Below are 21,678 nucleotides of genomic sequence, written 5' to 3' on the forward strand. Positions count from 1 at the left end.
GTTTATTTATTTATTTTGAAACAAACACACATAACAAGGGAAAGAGAATAATGTTCTAAGACAAAGGCATATAACTTGCCTTATCTTGCTCTAAAAGTTATCATGACTTTTGAGTGAAGTTTGTAATGTGCTACCATTTTTAGTTCATCTAAAATGTTAGAATGAGTAATGCTTTAGACCAAATACAACCAATTTAACAATATTTTTTGGTTTTAATATTGGTTGTCATCTATAATATTAATAACAGGATTCCTTGTTTAGATTTCATCATTTTATATACCAAAATAGCCTCAAATTTATATGTTTAGAAAGTTTAATACTAGGGTTAGATATGTAAAATTACTAATTTAAATACTCCTAAATTTTAAATAAATCTAGAAAAGTAGTTTTTTCACACACTCCTCTCTCTTAATTTTTTTTTGCTAACTTATTTTAATACAACCATAACCCTTATCCATATATTTTAAAATTAGGCACTTTTATCTCTCTTTATTCCTAAGGGCAAGCCAGTTACTAAAATTAAACATAAATAAATGTCTCTCTTTCTTTGTTTAATGTTTTTTAAACCTCTTTCTTTTTCTCTCAAAGGAAGGAGTAGTAGTTCCCTACAAGGTAATTCTTTTAGTTTTTTTTTTTAATCATTTTATTGCTCATATGATTTTGATTGTTGTATATGATTTTTAGTTGCTTCTTTTTCTTTTATTTTTTTGGGAAAATTTTGACACTAAACCTAAAAAAGAAGCTCATCATATGCATGAAGCGCGTGTAGCTATATTGACATTACAATATTAATAACTTACCACTTAATCTTTATGAGAGTGCACACCCACGTCGGAATTTTGCTTTTTTGTTTTTTGTGTGTGCATATATGCCAGTACGTGTTTGTACCTAAGAGAAAGAGAGAAAGTTCAGCTTGTACAAAGCATGGTGGTCATAAACCATGATAAACTACTTTTATAGCTTTTGGTAAGAGTGGGGAAAGGGGACAAAGTTACAAAAGAAAGGGAAAAGAACGCATTACATATCCCATCAGGCAAACACAAACTAAGATTGGAAGAGGTTGGGGGTCTGATATTACAGCCCACTTGATCCAATCAGTTTGGTTAACCCAAAAGTTATAGCCATAGCAAGCAAACCTCCAATCAGAACCCTCAGTACAGACCTAAGCAATGGTACCTTACCTAACATAGCACCCAACCACCCAAATACCACCAAAGCCAAGCTCACTGCACCCACCACCACTCCTACTCTTACCTTATACTCTTTTATGAACGAAGCTGCAAGTAATGGAACCATTGCACCCGCAGAAAAGGCAAGAGCTGATGCTGCTGCGGCTTGCAAAGGGTTTGGCAAACTCTCTTTTTCACCATCTTCTTCCTCTTCTGATCTTTCTCCACCTAGCTCACCCTTTTGCTTCTCTCTTTTCATCTGGGCCACCTCTATATCCAACTGTGAGTACACAGACACAAACTCTCCTATGGCCATGCTACAAGCCCCAGCAACAAGGCCTGCAAACCCAGTAAGTATCATGGCCTTAATGTCTTGTTTAACTGCTCCAACACCCATCATCAATGAAGCTGTTGAGACCAGCCCATCGTTGGCTCCTAACACAGCTGCACGTAACCATTGGGATCTTTTTGAGTAATCAAATTCCTTGGCTTCCGTCTCCAATGTTGATTGCTCCAGGTCATGAGTGGTGGGAATGGTGAATTTAGCACCATTCAGGGATGTTTGGACGTTGGATGCCATGAAAAAAAAAAGGTTGGGAAGTAGCTAAATTAGCTGCTGAGGAAGGAGGAAATGGAGAGGTGTGGAGAACACACGCCCCCAAGAAGCGTATTTATGGATGGAGACCCCCAGCTACGGAGGCAAAAGTGGGGTATGGCCACTAATGAAAACCAAAAGGATAAAAAAGAAAACCACTAAACCAGCATTATTTGAGAAGAGAATTACAATGCTACCTACTAACACTATGGCAGCGGCTGCCTCATTAACTAAAGAATGTTGAAACTATGAATTGAGGTTGGTCTAGTCTTTTCCAAGATCTAGTGAAGTCAATAATGCCTTACGTTGGGGGATTAATTATTTGGTGCGTGTGGAATGGAGCACTACTACTAATGAAATAGATTGCTCGAAGAGTTTTGGACATCTTCGTAATAAACAAAAAAAAAAAAGTTGAAACTTTGAGGGACGCATAGAACTGAATGCCATAGGGCTCAAACAGTTGCATATGTGATCTAGATAAGGTGAACCAATCTGGAAAGCCAAATTGCCCTAAAGGATATAACTTTCACTTTGAAGTTCTTGTGCCTTCTATCAAAACGAGTTTTGCCCACACACATGAACTGACCTATTGGAGTTATTATCTGATCACATCCCTCAAGAAAGTGGAAAAAGACTCATCAAACATTTATCCAAAAAAGTAATTAAAGAAGAAATCATCTCGGATATACCTTGTTTTGTTGCATCGTGCAAAAGTATATAAACTTTCAAAAGAATGAAAAATTAAGATGATATATATCTGTAAAACCCAATTAAAACCGACCCACAGGGAAAAAAAAGTTTTCTTGCAAACAAGCTAGATGAATAACTATCTAGATAGATAATGATGAATGACGATTTAAAAAGTAGAAAGAGAAATTAATAGTAAAAAAATTGATATAAAACAAATGACCCACCATTCAGAAGGTTAGAGAAATCTGATCATGATGGATATTGAACTAACTTCGTTGCCTAATGTAATGTAATCCTGCATATCAAGTTTTAAAATAAGGTCTACAGGGAAGACAGATAATTTTATCCAAAAATAAAAAGAATAAGAAATAATTATGAGAGAGGGGGAAAAAATGCAAGTATGGAATTAGAATTCTTGGGGTTCTATTACGTACCTTTCTCTTATGAATTATAGAGAGAACACCGACAATTTCGCCTAAAACAGGGAATTAGAAGCTGGTACACTTTATAACCGTTATACCGGTCGTGTTGTTTCATGACTAAAGCATGATGATCAACATGACTAGAAAGAAAAAGGGAAAAAAAATGTGAAAGAATATTAATCCTCACGTTCCTGTGTCATTTCCATTTTTGCTTACATGAAAAAAAAGGAACTATTCTCGCCGTTAAAAACTAGCCTTTGGATGAGAAAAGCCCGCAGGTGAGAAAGACTACTTTGTTGGGTGTATATTTGATATTTTTGGAGTCCCAAATGGCAATGCGGCCGTGAAATAACTACTGAAGAATCAAATCTCTTTTCTTCAAAGAAAAAAAAAAAAATCAAATCAAATCTCTTTAGTACAAGATTAAATGCGTCTAGGGATGATGATGGATCGGCTAGATTTTTCAACTCAACACTTGTAGTTTATAGAGGAATAGAATGAAATGAATAGAATAGAAACGAATTAAATAATTATTGCTCTCATTTGGAAGTTCAATCTAATAAAATTAAAGACAATTTTTTTTAAGAAAAAAAAAATTTAAATCACATACACAGAGAACATAGGAATAAACCCATAGACACAAAGAAACTTTCACCATAAGGTTAGGAGGATTACAACAATAGTATAAGAATTTCCTCAAAAAACTCAAAATCCAAGTACACCTTAATTCTCTCTCACAAAAACCACACACAATGTTAGGAGCTTTAGTTGCTGATTATGATGCCATGAGGAATTGGAGTGCTTGGGCAACATCAGGCCAATCACTTGGCTTTATGTTTTCTCAACACACCAATAACTCCTCATGCCTATCTAGTGAAGCTCCTAACTGCTCTTTGAGAGGGACAAGCCCGGTCTCCCTGCTAGATTTAGAATGATGAGCATGATGAGGGGTAGCATGTGGAGGCACCTTGTTCCACATGATGCCCCAAGGCCATGGTAGAAGAGGGCCATGGTGGGCAGAGACGGATTTTGATGTTGGGTAGCAGCAGGTGGTGCTGACCTTATGAGATGGTGCACGGCATTGGTGGCTTGGTTGATGGTTGCTTTGTGTGTGGGCTTGGTAGCTTGAGTGCAAGACAGTGTTAGGCTGCTATGATGATGATATGCTGTGCAAGGCATTGGGCTGGTTGGTGCTAGTAGAATGCATGGACTTGTGTGAGTGGGCTGATGATAGTTGCTTAAAGTGTTGTAAATGGGCATGCTATGTGGGCTGTGATGTTGATGAGAAGGGTTTGGGCAGGAGCCAAGCCTTCTAAAACATGCTGGAACAAGTGTGTGTGGGTTGCTGTAGCATGGGCAGAAGCCCCATGATGTGCTGAGAAATGGGCTGGCATGTGTAAAGTGTGCAGCGATAGTTAGTAGTAGTTATCAAGCAGTTCTTAGCTTTCTTGATGATCAGACCTATTGAGTAAGGGCTGGAAACGTGGAGAGCAAGCCAAGACACATCAGTTGAAGGTGTTCTAAGTCAGATCACATGTAACAGCAAGTCTAGGACAATGGGGTAGTTACTTGCTAGTAATTGACGCGACAATTATTTCTGTGCATTTATTCTAGGCTGTTGGGGCTGTCAACAGCAAAGTGTGTAATTTTGGCTTAGAGAATTTTGTGTGCATTTTCCAGGCTTCCTTTGTACTTGATATTGAGTAATAAAGGTTGGGGTTGGTGCCCTGTAAATATTGTGTATGCGGTGTGTGTGTGAATTCATTTGATAATTCTATTCTAAGTGTTCCTGCAATGTGTGTGTGTGGTGTGTTGGCTGAGACTAAGTCAGGGGCTTAGTGCCATCACAGGCAGAAAATTTAAAAGAAAAATTGACCCTGTGACATACAACGAAGTGGTTGATTTGGATCTTTGACAAAGATATATCCCTCAAAAAGTCCATTTTTTGATCTTATGATATCATACATCAATATGCTTTTTCCTTTGCACAATATACTTGATTCTTTGCCAAATTAATTGCACTCTAACTATCACAATGTAGCACCATGCTATCTTACTTGAAATCAAACTCATTAACCGGCCCTTTGAGCCAAACAGTATCTTTTAATGTCGTTGTTACTACTATGTATTCTTCCTAAGTGGTGGAAAAATCAACCATATCCTGTAGAGTTTACTTCTAGTTGATTGGGCCAGTAACAAACATAAATAGATTCCCAACCTAATCAACTACATAATCTATAGCTTATATACCAGCTATCTAATTCAATAAGATATTGCAAGAAATTTAAAGATCCATTTTACTATATTCCAATGCTTTTTTCTTTGATTTGCCATAATCCTATTGATTACACTGATTGCATTAACATCAGATCTGGTGCAATCCATCAAGTACATGAGACACTCAACTGTGTTAGCGTATGGAACTTTAGACATATACTCTAACTCCTCATATGAACTCAAATGTAACTATGAGGACAATTTAAAATGGGAAACAGACAATATATTAATAGGTTTCACATTAAGCATACTAAATCTCTCAAATACTTTCTAAAAATAAACTTATGAGATAACCACAATTTCCTAACCTTCTTCTCATGAAGAATTTCTCTCCTAATGTAAGGGAGCCCCGACAACAAACCTTGGAGGTTAATGATGACTCAATGAGATAGTCAGTGTATGAGAGATAGGATGACAAACCCTCTCCTTGCATGGTGCATCTTGTGGGTGTGTCACTGACACTATTTGTGCTTGTGGTAGTTGTATGTGGGTGTTGAGTGTTTGAGAGCATATACAGTTGCCACCAATCATTTGAATTTCTTAAAAATATGATTGGTCACTGATTTTTTTTTAAGTGATTTTTTTGCAATTTAGTTCCTCTAAGCCTAAATAAGATAAAACTGTGTTTAGAATCTGGAAACATATTTGGGGTTTGGTTATGCATAGGGAAGATATTAGACACCCCACAATGCCCAATCATAGTCGATACCTATTTTTGATTATCCCTTAAAAAAAAAAAAAAAGGTTTTGCAATATAAACAACTTGCCTAGTCTTGGGGGCATATATCCCATGATATCAATGGTCTTGCTTTAAAGGAAAAAAGGAAAATGGTTTTAGTTTGAAAAATTTTTTGAAAAAAAAAAAAAAAAAAAAAACAATACAATGACTGGTAAGGGCTAATGTTGAGAAAAACTAGAAATCTCAATATTGCCTATTGTAGTCATGTTTTAGGGAAAGTCATGGCCATTATTAGGATCCTATTATTCTGTGGTCAATGTCGGACCGTAAGTTGTGTCATTCCATCTTAAAACCAATTAGAGATAAGGAAGATACATTTAAATCTTTTATAACATTTGACATCACACCACATGAGCCTATTTTTAGAGTGGTTGTAGGGATTCAAATTGTGGTCCTTCCAACAATCCCTCCCTCAAAATGACACTCCCGTAACTTGAACCTATGACCTTGGCTTTGATACCATTTGTTGGATCGTGAGCTATGCCATTCCACCTCAAAACCAATTGATGATAAGGAAGACACGCTTATATCTTTTATGGTATTTGACATCACACCACGCGGGCCTGTTTTTAGAGTTGTTGTAAGGAGTCAAATTTTTTTTTGTAAAGTTGTGATTTATAACTATGTTTTATATTGGCTTTATTCCATGACAAAAAATGTTGTAATTGTAATAATTTATTTCCTTGTATTTTGTGGGATTTTATTATATTGGGTTTAGTATTAAGTTGGTGAAGAATCGAGCATGAAATGAAGATCAATGCAATTTCATGACTATCTTGTGAGAAGCTCGCAAGTAAATGTTCCTGCGAAAAGGCCACTTGAGAAGCACATGCTGGAAGCTGAAAAGTCAAGTGCTAGGCTGCATTTCACGAGTACTTCACGAGACAGGCCATCTCATGAGGTAACCACGAAACTCTCTGCTTGGAGGATTTTAAATGTGATTTTCTTATCCTTCATCTATACTATATATACTCTCATTACCCACAAAAGTAAATAAGAATGCTATTCAAAGAGAAAACCCTAAATAGGTTTCTACAACACACCCATCCTTGTTTAGAGAGAGCTACTCATCCTTTAGTGAGAAATCATTGTAGTCTCTTCTCTTTCCTTCTCCCATTGTCATACCTTGAGAGGAGATTTGGACCCAAACACAACTTACACATATTTAGAGTATAGAGAGTGTTTTGAGCTTGGGAAGCTTTGGGGATTTGTTAAAAGAAGTTGGTGAGGCTTGGCGGATGCAATCGGACAATATTGCGGGATTTGGTAAGGTAATGAAGACAAGATTTCAAGAAGTCCAATGATAGTAGGAGCTTCGAGGGCTCAAATACATTGGGTAAACTAGGCTTGAAGAGTTTTTTGTTATTCGTGTACTCTAACTTATTCACTAGTGGATTGATTTCAACTTGGAGGGTCGCGGAGAGGTTTTTCGCCGAGTTCTTCGATTTCTTCTTCGATAACACGTCTTGGTGTTATCTTGTGTTTGCATCTCTCTTCCCTACTCTTTAAGCTTTTCATTTATTGTTGCTTGCTTGCTTATGGCTTAGAGAGTAGTTCCGGTGATTGCGCTTCTTTTACTCTTGTTCCGCACTTAGATAAGTTTGAGTGAAAGCAATTAAGCTGTAATTTTAAAATTGAGGGTCTAAACAAGCATTAGTGTTTCACACAAATTTGAGCTTTCAGTTAATAATGTTATCCATCTATTGATGAGGTTTAAACTAAAAGATCACACAAAGGGAGATATCCTTTATGATCTTATTTGCCGAAAAAGAAAACCTTTAAACCGAAAATTTTATTGAACATGGATAAACTAGAACCAAAGTTAATCTTCAAAAAATATAGGTTTCTAAAATGGGAAGCCCTTAAACTGAAAATTTTGTTGAAATGGATTGGTCTTCAAAATGAATAAACCATAACCAGAGTTTTTTTTTTTTTTTAAATAGATTTTTGAAATGGAAAACAAGAACCATATTTTAATTTTGAACATGTGGGTCGTGAAAGAGTTTATGATTTTTTAGTGAAAAATCGAGAAAATAAGTTGAAAAGAAAATTTTTCTCAGAGCTTCTACATTTGAAAAAGGTTTTGAAAAGTATGGTTTTTAAGTGGAAAATCAAGAAAATAATTGAAGATAAGATTTTAGGCAGAATTTCTGCATTTGAAGGATAATTTGGAAAATATGACTTTTCGATTGAAAATTTAAAAAAAAAAAAAGATTGAAAATAGAATATTTTATAGAATTACTGCGTTATTAAAATGTTTTGGAGAATAAGGTTTTTTTGGTGGAAAAACAGGAAACCTGTTGAGACATTTTTTTTTTTTTAAGAGAGTTTCAACCTATGGCGTTCGCTCCTGATGATGCTCTTTATCATCAGACCAAGACACCAATTGATTTTTGGTGTAGGCGGGAATTGAACTTTAGATCTCTTATTTAATTATTAGAGACTTTACCAGTTGAGCTAACTGGAACCTACAAAAACTTGTTGAAACATGAAAGTATTATTTTTGATAGAATTACTGCCCTAGAAAAAGGTTTGGAAAATATGACTTTTTTGGTGAAAAACTGGGAAACAAAATTTATTAAAAAAAATATATATATATTGGCAAAGTTTCTGCAGGATTTAAGCATTGACTAATGTTATGTGTCCATGAGGGGCATATGCATGCATGTTCATGTTAATATGAAAACATGTTAGAGAACGTAACTAGATAGGATCTACTTAAGAACACCATCATTTTAATATTACCATGAAAAACAAATGCACTTGTTCCACTGGCTAGGAGTGCCACGCACGAGCGGAGCAAAAACAAAGCCACTAAAACTAAGTATGTTTTGGGGGCCTTATGGACTCAAAATTAGACAAAAATCAAGTTCCTTTGGAAAGTTAAATTATCTTTCTAATGACACTAAATTTAGACAAATCAGAGCTCGGTGTAAAAAGTTATGACTTCTAGAAGTTGGCTTATCATAAACCTTTTCGGTTCATAATTAACATTCGTTACAGCTTAAATGCGTGAATTGAACGGAGGCCTTAGTAGACTCAAAATTTAGTGTGTCGTATATCGTTATAAATCTTATGACACTTATTTTATATTGTTTTGTTGTTGGAGCATTTTGAGCATTGGTTTTGGAAATTGGGTTATGGCCCCAAAAAATTTTGTAGGCTTTTCTTGAGTGCACTATTTTATGTGAATATTTCGAGAGTTTGGTTGTCCGAGCTTCCTTGTGGGTCACGTTAGTATGTTTTCTAAGTGGTATAGTCTAGGATTATGGGCATCATTTATGATGATGCCAAAAATACCACCAGTTAGTCACACGGTCCTCGTGCGCTCCAAATAGTACCTGCACAGCAAAAAGAAAGGACCTAGCCGAAAATACCACCAGTTAGTCACACGGTCCTCGCGCGCTCCAAATAGCACCTGCACAGCAAAAAGAAAGGACCTAGCAGAGAGCACCGGGTGGTACCGGCCAAATACCCTCCGAAAGTCAAGTCAGAACTATTCTCACTACTCTAGAGTGCTAGAGAGGGCCAATTATGCGTACCTTGGTTCGTGAGGGTGCTTGGGTTTTTATAGTAGTAGGGCTTGACCCCTTTTCCTTGGAGTAGAAGTCTTTTCCTTACAGGACTCTCCTTGGGCGTATTTTGCGGGATCCTTTCCATATAGGAATCTCTCTTAGATATCACAAAACGTGAAGAGCAAGTCATTTACTTATACACGCAAACGTGGTTAGCAAGCATTCTTTGATTAGTGCCGTCAGCTTATATTATGCCTTCGGTCTTTATACTGTCAACTTCAAGATGACCTTTAGCTTTATTTTCCCGTCGGCCTATGTGCCTCTCCTAACAATTTTATCGCGCCATCAGTCATCAAACGGGGGCTAATGGCCTAGTAAATACCGTCGGCTTATCTTTCTTGACCAATTTCTTTTATCCTTATCAATTTATATGTAAACTTCAATTCTGTACTAGTGAATTTTCTTTTAGGGTTTGGGTAATCCTTGTAGTTGTTTTTTCCTTTGGATGTGTCTATATGTTTTTCACTTTGTCACCAACATTTTGGATTATTTACTCTATTTCTTATTGCTTTATAATTGGTGATATGCTAATATGTGGTGATTAACTTGTGATTATACATTGACTACGTAATTGGTTAATTGACCGAAAATAATTATTTCATTGTATAGAAAGTAAAATTAAACTCTAATTGAAATCTAATTTTTAAAATAAATTAACTTACTTGGCACAGAAATTTTAAAGTTTAGATTAGATGAGACACATGGCATAAAATTAGGTTCTAATTGAATTTTAATTTAAAATCTAATTAGATTTTCTCTCAATTTTACCTATTAATATATATATATATATATATATAAATTAATAGAGAGAGAGAGAGAGAGAGAGAGAGAGAGAGATTATTATTGTAGTTTGGAAATTCTCCAACAACTTACACTTGAAACAATTAGTTTCATTATAAAAGCAATAAAATAAAATGCAAAGGGATAGCATAATGCCTACATTATGTCTGAATACTAGTTCCTATGTCCCCCTTCATTTAGAGCAAAACTCATTGTAAGGTTGAATTTAATCAACCATGTGTTGGTTTTATTCCATGACAAATTTGCTTGTAATACGGCATTTAGAAACCTTGTATTTAGGTGGGAATCATGTAAGGGTAGTGTGTGAGAGAGTGTAAAGAAATGCTCAAGACTGTGCAGTGAAGCAAGGACTCGCGGGAGGCTCACGGCTTGCAAGCCGTCAAAAGTTGCACACGCGCAGAGCATGCAGGGGAGCTGAACAGTCATGCCAGCTGGAGCACTACAGGACAAAAATCCAGACTGGCCATTCAGTTAGCTCGCGACTTGAACTCGCGACTCAATCAAGTCGCGAGGTTAAGTCTCCAGCCAACCCTGTTTTGGAAAAACTAACTCTTTGCATTCCATTCTCACACCAGTATAAATACCTCTTATTCCCACAAAATATGCGTGGCTATTTAGAAATAAAAACCCTAAGAGAGGTTTCTTCAAAACACCCACCCAATTAGAGAGAGCTACTCATTCTTAGAGAGAAATTTTTGTAGTCTCTTCTCATTCCCTCTCTCATTGTCATACCTATTGAGAGGAGATTTCTATCCAAACACTACCCACACCCATTTAGAGTGTTGAGTGTTTTTGGAGTTTTAGGAAGCATTGGAAGATGCCAAGGATGGCAGATGCTATGGATTATAGCGGAATCCGGTAAGTTAGAAAAGAAAAATATTCGGCGTAACCTCGTTGGAGTAAGAATCTTGGAGGGCTTAGGTACATCGGGTAGATTAGGATTAGAGGGTCTATTGCTGTTCATGTATCCCAACTTCATTTTCTAGTGGATTATTGACCGCTCGGAGGGCGGCGGAGAGGTTTTACGCCGAGAGCTTCGGTTTTCTCTTCGATAACACATCGTGTGTTGTCCTTGTGTTTGCATCTCTCTTCCCTTTATCTTTGCCTTTTATTTTCTGCTGTGGATTTAATTTTAATTGGCTTAGATTGTTTATCAATTCTGTATTAAGCTTTTGTTCATGTTCCGCACATTTATTGTTTGATATAAAGCTTGAATTGGTAATTTGTAAATTGGGGGTCTAAACGTTCAAGGGTGTTTTTACACTATTTGAACTTTAACTCATTCATCCAAACACACAAATAGATTAATTTAATTGTGTCTACTCCCTGATGTAATTTCTTTTTGTTTTGTTTAATAAAATTCTGGTCTTTCTATAATAAAAATAATAATAAAATTGTGTGTACTCTACGGAGGCAATTGTAAAGTTTGTAAAAGTTCCTACTAAAGTCCAAAATTGACAAACGTCCTTCACTTATTGTTTTTTTTTTTTTTTTAACAAAAAATATATTTTTCGCCTTAAAATCCAAACACTTCCCTCGATGAGATGTCTATTAATTAAACAATACGCAAATTCAAATATATTTTTTAAAAAAGGAAAAAGGTTCTTTTTTCTTTAACAAGAAAAAAGTTTTGGATCCAGAAACAAAAATTCGCTAAAACTGGACTCAGCAATCATTCACTATGAGAAATATGAATTTAAAGTTCAAACTAAATGAAATTTATGAACAAAAAAAAATGCAAAAAGTTCTGTGTTTCACTCAAATATATTACTACTAAATAGTAAATACAAATCAAGAACAAAAATTCTAATGTTTGGAAAAAAGAAAAAGAAAAAAAAGGAAGACAAATCCACCTCACCATGCCACCACAACCGACAAGAAAACCCGAACATATCACTGGCTAAGCAAATCCATAAGTCTTAATTAATTCTTAAATGCATTGTCCCCTCTTAGATATCATAGACTAGAGAGGAAATTGGAGGCAGTTCCCACTTCCCACTTAGAAGAAAGGACAAAAAAAGCTTCCCCGAACCAAAGATTTTATTTCTAGCTTTACACACCATTCACATAATCACGGCAGTTATTTGACAAAAAGAATCACTGCATTTTGGTGTCTGGGGTAGGGGCAGGTTCAAGTGTTTAAGAGGACTTTCATTCATATATATATATATATATATATATATATATATATATAGACGTTAGAGGAGAATTTCTATTTTGTGTAAAAAAAAATGTTTGTTCCTTCAATATTTTTATTTTTATTTTTACGGCATTTCAATATAGGTCCTATATTTTACACAAAATAAATTAAAAAAAAAAAAAAACCACCTATTGAACTTGCATGATACTAAAGCCTCCACTATATATATATTTTTTCTCTCCTCCTCTTGATTTTTTAGTTCAAATTCTGAGTTTTTGTTACAAACAAAAAATTTATATACGTCCAAGAATTTTAAAAAGTAAATTTTACATACTTTTTAAAAGCAATCAAGGTAGTGCAACGTGTTTACAACTGTATAATGCTATAAAATAATAAAATAAAATAAAATAAAAATATTAACATATATTGTTATACTCTTAATACTTTTAGATTTATTTATTTTATGAATTTATTTTTAAGAAATCAAATTAAATGCTTAATCTATATATATTTGAATTAATTTCTTACTTTGATTTTTTTTTTTTTTTTGAGGGGGTACTTTGATTGTTAGTAATTATAAAATGTTTATGTTTGTTTCTTTATTTTAATGTTATGAAATATATAATTATAATTGATTGAACCTATAGAAAATCTTGAGCATGATAATGATATGAAATATATCTTTGTAATTTATATTTATATTAGATTTTGTATGACAATTACAGTTGTTTACAATTATTTATTTATTTGGTTATTAATATTGAGTAATTAACTTTGGTTATTTATATAAATATTATCTTTTAATCTTTTCCTTTAAACTGAAATCATAGCTTCATCATTACTTTGAAATATTTTTTTAAAAAATGATCATTATTGAGTTCTCTCTATGATGGTTTTATAAGATTTTTTTAATTTTTGGCTTGACCCTTAATTATGAGGATAGTTGGTAACCAGATAATGATGGTATGACTTATGAGTAGGAAGTTGAAAGAAATCATAGAATAAAGAAGCATAATTTCTGTTATTGGATTGAAAAAAATAACATAATGGGAGTTGGTGACAGTCGTGTGGATTGCACACTCCCATTCCATTTCTTTTATATTATCTTATTCCCACTTTCCTCTGCCATCGACACCTTTTGAGTTTTGAGGATGAATGCTCTCTCACTACTTTAGTGCTTTCCTCCTCAGCAATCCATTTTTTTAGGTTCCTTATATATTGGCATGACCGAAAAGTGGACCCAAAATGTCCAGTGTCCGCTTATAAGGGAAGGATGTTTTGTGAAAATGTTGGATAAACGGAAATACGTGGACGATACAACGTACCAATCTTAGGATCAACAGAATTGTTATCAGTCCACAAAGCTCGTATTTCTATGCAGGGCGGCTAAAGGAAGTTTGAATCTTTGACCCATAAGGCGAAATTGAGACATATTATATATATTTAAATTTAATTGAATAATTTTTTTTTTCCTAATTTCTTTATATGCAAATTTTTTTAGTTTTTTTAATGAATTTTTTGTTCACATGTGAGTTGTTCATCTATATTTTTTTTTGAATTTTTTTGTCTTTTTATTTTTTGAGATTTTCCCCCTTTTTTATTATTATTATTATTATTATTATTATTATTATTATTATATTGGGTTCATTACTAGTAACAAATTATTTAGGGTACCCTTTTGAAACTTGATTAATTTTGTACAAAACTTTTTTTTTTGTTAACAACTAGTATATATATAATAAATGAGTGGACAGTGGTTTGCCCACACTTTTTTTTTTTTGGGTTTTTGATAAACAATTAAGTAGTGTTATATTATCCACAATATTTTCATAACTAATTTGAGCTTATCACTCGCATCACTTTTTTTTATTCAATAACATATTGTACCTCAATTTCATCCAATATATCAGATAACAATCTTTTTTTTATATATGCAAGTAATATATTAGCTAACAATCATACATAGCAGAAATGTAATTATGCAGCAATACAACTAAGCTTATCAAGATTAATCTGATGAACAAGTCTGGAGGGAGGAATAGCAAAGACGTGTGCTGCTTGATTCACATTTGAAAGCTCAAATTTGTGTGAAAACCCAAGAGCTTGTTTAGACCCCAAATTAAAATTACGACTAGATTACTTTTACTCTAACTTAGACTAAGTGCGGAATAAGAGTAAATGAACGCAAACAACCGATAACACTACCCTAAGCCATATTCATCCATTATCAACGATATAAAGTAAAGCTTAAGAGTAGGGAAGAGAGATGCAAACACAAGATAATACTGAGACGTGTTATCGAAGAGGAAACCGAAGAACTCAGTGAAAAACCTCTCTGTCGCCCTCCAAGTGGTAATCGATCCACTAGAAAATAAAGTTGAGTACACGAATAACAAAAGACCCTCCAAGCCTAGCCTACCCAATGTACTTAAGCCCTCTAAGCTCCTACTACCAACTGGCTTCTCGAAACCTTGTCTTCTCTAGCTTTCCCGGATCCCGCAATTTAACCCGATTGCATCCGCCAATGATTGGCTCCTTCCAATGCTTCCCAACAGCACCAAAATCTCACTTGACACTCAGATTGGGTGTGACAAGTGTTTGGGCTATCAACTTCTCAATGATTTGAAGATGGAGAGGTAGGAGTAGAGGAAAATCATAAGGAAATGTGTAGATGATTGTGGGTATAACAATCTCTAACTCTTAAGTGTATTTTCTAGGGTTTTCTCTTTGAAAGCCCTCCTCACAATATGTGGGTAATAAGGGTATATATAATATGGGTAAAGACTTAGTAAAACAAACATGACAAATTAGCCAAATAGAATGTTTCGCGAGTATTTTGCGGGAAGGACTTACCCGCGAGACACTCACAAAAACTCCAAGCTAGCATGACTCTTTGCCTTCCAGTCATGTACTTTACACGTGGCTTATTTCACGAGTTAGCTTCTCGCGAAATCCATTTGTTCATCCTTTTAAGCTTGAGTCTTCACACTCTCTCACACTCATTCCTTACGATTAAAAATCACATAAATACACGGAAATATGATTGAATAATTTTACAATCAAATTTGGCACGGAATTAAAGCCAACACAAAATAGTTGTAAATCACAACTTTACAACATCCCTCCGGGTTAGATGAAAGACTATATTCATAAAAGTTTTTGCACTTCTCTTGATTCCCATATATGACCAAAAGTTGAACCAACACCTTCCTCTCCCATGGTTGTGTTATAAACCACACTAAGGTCTCCTTTGACAATTAAAAGTCCAAACCCCATCTCATGGGCAAAGATAATGCCGTATTCCATCGCCATGGCACCTTCAATTGCAAGTACTGACTGAATTTCCATAACTCTTTTAACTCATAGCTACTATTACTTACCCTTTTGAGTCCCCAATAACTATGCTTATACCTAAAGTCTGATTATTGGGTGATTTTATAAGGATTTGGTTTAGTTCCAGTTTATCCAGTGTACTGGACTTGGTTAGATAGTGACATGTGTCCACTTTTGGACACATGTCATCATCTCAACGAGTCCAGTACTACTGGACATTGGACCTAAGCTTGGCCCATTTTATAATATTGTGCAATCTAAGCTTTTGACGCCTCACGAATCACGATTATACTTATTATTATTGTGCCACATAAGCTTTTAAGGTCCAACAATTTTATATATCATTAGTTTAATATTGTTTAATTAAATTTATATTTTATTTTATATTGAAACCGATCCTCTATTAAAATATTAGTACTAGTACACCATTTTTTTCTTCTTTCAATAATGACTAATTCTATAATATTAATATATATACACACACTAACCTCTTCGCATGTATAACGCTCATGCAATAAGGGCTCTTTTATTTTTTTTTAGAGGACAAAATTTTTTTGTTCATCATTATTTGAGGTTGATGCATTTTCCAATTACAAAATTTTCTAGGAGTGTCCTTAGAGGTCTCACAATTATACACATCGTTATTTTAATATATATATATATATATATATATTGAATTTAAACTATATTCTATATATAAACCTTTCATTAGAATCTAGGCACATTATATTTTCTTTAAATGATAAAATATATAGTTCTATAGACAAATACAATCAAAATAATTACTTATTAATAATTACCATAACTATCAAATTTCACTTTTAAACAAAAAAAATCATATTATATTAAACTATGATTTTAATGTGGGAGGGTTTCTTGTCTCAGCCCTCAATTAACAGGTATTGTTCGCTTTGGCTATGCCTCACGATTTTGCTCAATCCCATATCGGGGAGATAGACGCCTCCCACATGTGCCTTATAAGCTTGAGCCCAAGACACATGTGTACCACTACTACATATATATATATATATATATATATATATATATATATATATTAGAGAGAGATATTTGTTTAGCAAGGGGCCTCTACGTTACATAATATGTTCAAGGTCATGGCCCTAGAGTCCCCAACAAAAATTCTCACATGATATTACTATTGCCACCAAAATATATAAACTTCACGATATCAAAGAACTATTGGTTTCTAACACGTTGCAAGCACTTGATTGCTTGGTTCACTTGGTCTTGGCCAAATTTTGTTATGCTTATTGAATAGAAACATAGAATGAATGTTGCAATATGATAGGTTACAATTTTATCCTATATATTTTTGTATAAAGTTTAGCTACAAAATTGATTATAGTATTAGGTTACAATCTTACTCAATATATATTTATTTGAGATGAATTTTAACAAATCCACTCTTGGATTACATCTTCTTCTTATATCCTCCACGCTTGCAAATTTTCTAAAAAATTAAAGATTAATAGCTATGCCATCAATAAATTATTTAAATTACAAGTGTTTGTAGTTTAAAATTATGCATAAAATATAAGTTTAGAACATTCACATCAGTCTTACTAGAATTTCAGCCAAACTAACACCAAAACTCCACTTTTACTACTTTAACAAAAGGACAAATACATCAGCCTTAATATTTATTTCTCTACTCTATTTAAATATTGTTTTTTCTCTCTCTAGAAAATAAATAAGTTTTTTCCTTTCTCCATCCCACAACAACACCATCAACAACACGACAACACCTTCACATCTACCACCAAGCACCAACAATCATAGAAAACAAAATCACAAACTCAAGCCAACAGCACAACCAATCACCAGCAACCACCAAAGATCAGACCAAGCACAACTAATCACAAATCAAACACTGCTAAAGCAAAACCCACCACCGGCCAAAGCCACCTTCAAGCTCACACCTCCGAGCACCACCCACCCAATCACCAGTGAAATGGCGAAACCCACAAGCACTAAACCCATTCACACCACCAAACCCACCAATCACCGGCCACCGTTGAAACCCATCCACCACCATCAATGAACAAATCATATCAAACCCAAGCCACCACAAACCACCATGGTACCTGTGAGAGACCTCGAAAGTAGTGCATCTCAAAAAAAGAAAGATTCTTGAAGTGCTTTTTAGGGCACCTCTCTTTATGGGTAAGTGGTATGGAGTCGCCACTTATTTTTTTAAAAAAAAAATAAGAAAAAATAAATATATGACTGAATTGTTCGCTTCATTGATTGAATAAAGAATTACATACTTGGAAAATTGAAAAATAACATGGCTTTGGGTCCTAGTTACAAACTACCAAATAATTATATGGCCTTTTGTCCTAGTTACATTCTACCCAAAATAAATAAAGACAAGGCTAAATCTACTTAGTCAAAGACCTAAATCTGGAGGCTAGGTTACGGAATGGGAAGGTGTTAGGCACCCATTCCACCCAAACAAAGTCTGGTCTTCTAGACTCTTGTGACCTATATACCTTTTTATGCATGTTATGAATGATATGTTCAACATGTGACACTAAAATTAAATAACACAAATTTATTTATGAATGAAGTCTCTTTTTTTGTTTTTTAAAAAATTCAGATCTGTTTTGGTTAAAAAAAAAATATTGATTTTGGTTTGTCAAAATACCAGATCTGTTTTGTAGTATGTAGAAAAAAGTGGTTTTTGGAGATAAAAATCCAAATCTGTTTTTATTACATAAAATAAAGTCTTTTAATTTGAAAAAGTATCAGATCTTTTTTTAAGAACTAAAAAAATGGTTTTTCGGTTTGTAAAAAATCAAATCTGTTTTATGATAACAATAAATTTAAAAAAAAAAATTGACAATAGAAAAATCAGATTTGTTTTTTATATGTTTTAATAAAATGAAAAAAATTTCTTAAGAAGAGAGTTTCACTCATAATTTAAATTCATGCAACATGAATTAAAATAAAACAAACATAAACACAATCATGTTTTATCTTTTTCTTTATTTCAAAAATCTACATACATAAAAATTAAAATTAAAAAAAAAAATCAAATCTGTATTTAAGGAAAATACAAATCAGTTTTTTTTTTTTTTTTTTTTTTTTTTTTTAAATATTCGGATTTGCATCTAATGAAGACACAAACCAGTTTTGATTAAGGAAAATCCAGATCTACATATAAGGAAGATGCAAATTCGTTTTATTTTGAAGAAAAATTCAGATCTACATCTAAGAAAGATGCAGATTTGTTTTTATTGTAAGAAAAAGTCAGATCTACATCTAATGAAGATGCAAATCTGTTTTTATTTTAAGAAAAAGAATTGTTCACATGCAGATTATTGACATTCAAGAAAGAGACTATAACAATTGCATAAAAACAATCATGCTTTAAATAAAACAATGATTAATAATTCATTGATAAAAAAAACATTCATCATTATAAACAAGAAGCATAAGAAAAAGAAAGAGTGATTGATAACAACCTCTTGCATGAGCACTCCTTGTTCTCAAAAGGATGTTTTAGGGTTCAAAGAAACTTATTTAGTTATCTTTGAAACGTAAAAACCCTAATTTAAGCAGCAAATCTCAGAGAGGATCAACAAGTATCAGCAATTTGAGAGCCTCAAATCGTGTGTCTCTTAGAGCGTAAAAAAAATGTGCTAAATTATGAGGTTTAGTCTCTATTTATAGAGGCTAGAAGACTCTAAAAAATAGGCACAGACGATTAGAATGTGAATACGGATGCATCCTTTTGCGAAAAGATCGAAAATGGCGTGCCTTATTGTCACCCGAAGGCCGTTGGGCCAAAGCCCAAAAGGGAAAATTCGGCCCTTTTAGAGTGTCGTTTGGCACTCCAAAAGTGCCGAATTGGCTCTTTCATGTTTGGGTGCCGTTTGGACTCCTCTTTTAGGGTTTTTTACCGATCCTTGCACCTAGACGTGTTTTCATCCTCCGTTTATGATTTTTTTTTTTAATCTCTTTTCTGGATAATTTAGGTTTTTTAAGAACAGTTATCTTGTTGATAAATATTCTAAAATAAGTCTTGATAAAGTTTAGATTATCCGCAATTTTATTGTTATCTAATCATCCCTATTATTCCTATGCATGCATCCTTATTTTAAACACTAATTATCAACCAATCACAAAATTATTTAATTAATTTTAATTTTTTAACCAATCAAAATTAATTTAAATTGATCATGTGTGGTCGACCCTACCTAGACACAATATATGTTGACCGTGCAAACTTGATCATGCGATATCTTTCGATTCGATGGTCCGATTTGGAAACCAAACACACCGCCGTGACCGTTAGAATCTCAAGATCATTTTTCTGGTATGCAATGAATGAATTAATGTATGTAATGTAAAGACAAATTGATGCATGTAATGCAATTATGATTTTAGGGTTAGGGTACGTGGATGGTCATTCAAGTCATTCTCCTTGATTAAATCATAGGTGCAAAATTGAGTGTCTACAGTACCCCTATCTTCGTCTATCTATGCATGAGAGAGAGATGAGAGAAAAGGAAATAGAACAAACCCACCAAACCAGTTACCACTTCCCAACAATCACCCACAAAACCCAAAACCCCCTGTAGCCACCCATCCACGCCAATCTGCTGAACCCAACAAACTACCACATCCACCATTGCCAACCACAACTCAGGTGATGAGAGAGAGAGAGAGAGAGAGAGAAAAGATGATTAAATAAAGAATTTATTAATAGTAGCGAGAACAATGGCTCGTTGAGTGTAGTAAGGAATACTTGAAAATTAAATTTTTTTTGGTAGTTTGTTGAGAGTCTTAGGACTGATGCATGGGCTTTTTGTGGGTTTTTAGATATATTTTTAACCACAGGTTAGTTTGTTGAGACTGATGCGAATGCTCTTATAGATCATATAGTAAATAATATCTGATTTAGACAAAATCTAACATATGCATTATGAGCGTAAAAAACATGTAATTCAACGGTTAGATTTTCAAAATACGTAATAGTGTTCATTTTATTAAGTAATATTGTAACCTTAGATTACAACAAATTTTGTAACTAAATTTTGTCCTATATTTTTATTACAATATGAAATGAGAAAATAAATTTATAATCCTTACAAGTAGCAACAACATTTAATTTTTTTCCTTTGTGATTCAATGTTCACTTCTAGACTATTGCTATATAAAGGCAAAGGTATAATAGTGGAGGTAATAACATGAAGGCAATGTTTTTTTCCTTACCTTCAAATTTTGTTGTATTATATTTTATTTTTGTTGATAATTCAATAATTAAGAGAATGGGAATTTAAATCTTAGTTGTTTTATTTGGAAACATCAAAAGATGTCAACCAGAACTACAAGGCTCTTGACATGTCAGACCTCAAAGACAATGCTTTATTTAGTTACTTTAAAGTTTATTTTATTTTATTTGTAGTTGCTTCAAAGTTTATACATACATATTATTTAATGCGTGTTTGTTGCTTCAAAGGCAATGCTTTATTATTTAATGCGTGTTTGTTTATCAAAAAAACGAATGACCGGAACATTTCTAGCAATAGTCACTCCCACTATGAAAATACGAAAACTCACACTCTGTGAGTGCGACCACCTCATGTGTAGGTTCCGGGTGCACTTGCAGGGTAATGTGGAGCAAAACATGATGGCGAAATCGATAAAGGTAGATTATGTGAATCTCAGGCAAATCAAAACCTAGCACTTGTTGTTTTTTGTCTTTTTGGCCACAATAGTTTTTTTTTGGGCTGAACTGCCTCAGAGCCTACGATTGGCCTGAATTTATCTCTTTTCTAGTTGCATTGGATTTTAGTGGTGAATACACCATCGATGAAAGGAGATTAAATGGAAGAAAAAAAATTGATGAAAGGAGATTAAATGGTAATTAGAATTTGATATAAAGGTATAAAACCTTTGTGGGGGCCTTTT

General features: G+C 33.8%; 1 protein-coding gene across 1 annotated transcript; it reads right to left on the reverse strand.

The window, feature by feature from the left end:
- Nucleotides 1-928: 928 nt before the first annotated feature.
- On the reverse strand, nt 929-2,263 carry LOC126713028 (vacuolar iron transporter homolog 4-like). The gene has a single exon (XM_050412621.1). The coding sequence runs from the start codon at nt 1,747-1,749 to the stop codon at nt 1,075-1,077; it is 675 nt and encodes a 224-aa protein (XP_050268578.1). The 5' UTR covers nt 1,750-2,263; the 3' UTR covers nt 929-1,074.
- Nucleotides 2,264-21,678: the final 19,415 nt, after the last annotated feature.

The sequence above is a fragment of the Quercus robur genome, chromosome 2, assembly GCF_932294415.1.
Source record: "Quercus robur chromosome 2, dhQueRobu3.1, whole genome shotgun sequence".
NCBI classification, from domain to species: Eukaryota; Viridiplantae; Streptophyta; class Magnoliopsida; order Fagales; family Fagaceae; genus Quercus; species Quercus robur.

Bases quoted from the DNA above. Each gene is read 5' to 3' on its own strand.
- LOC126713028 (XM_050412621.1), bottom strand. From the start codon at position 1,749: ATGGCATCCAACGTCCAAACATCCCTGAATGGTGCTAAATTCACCATT.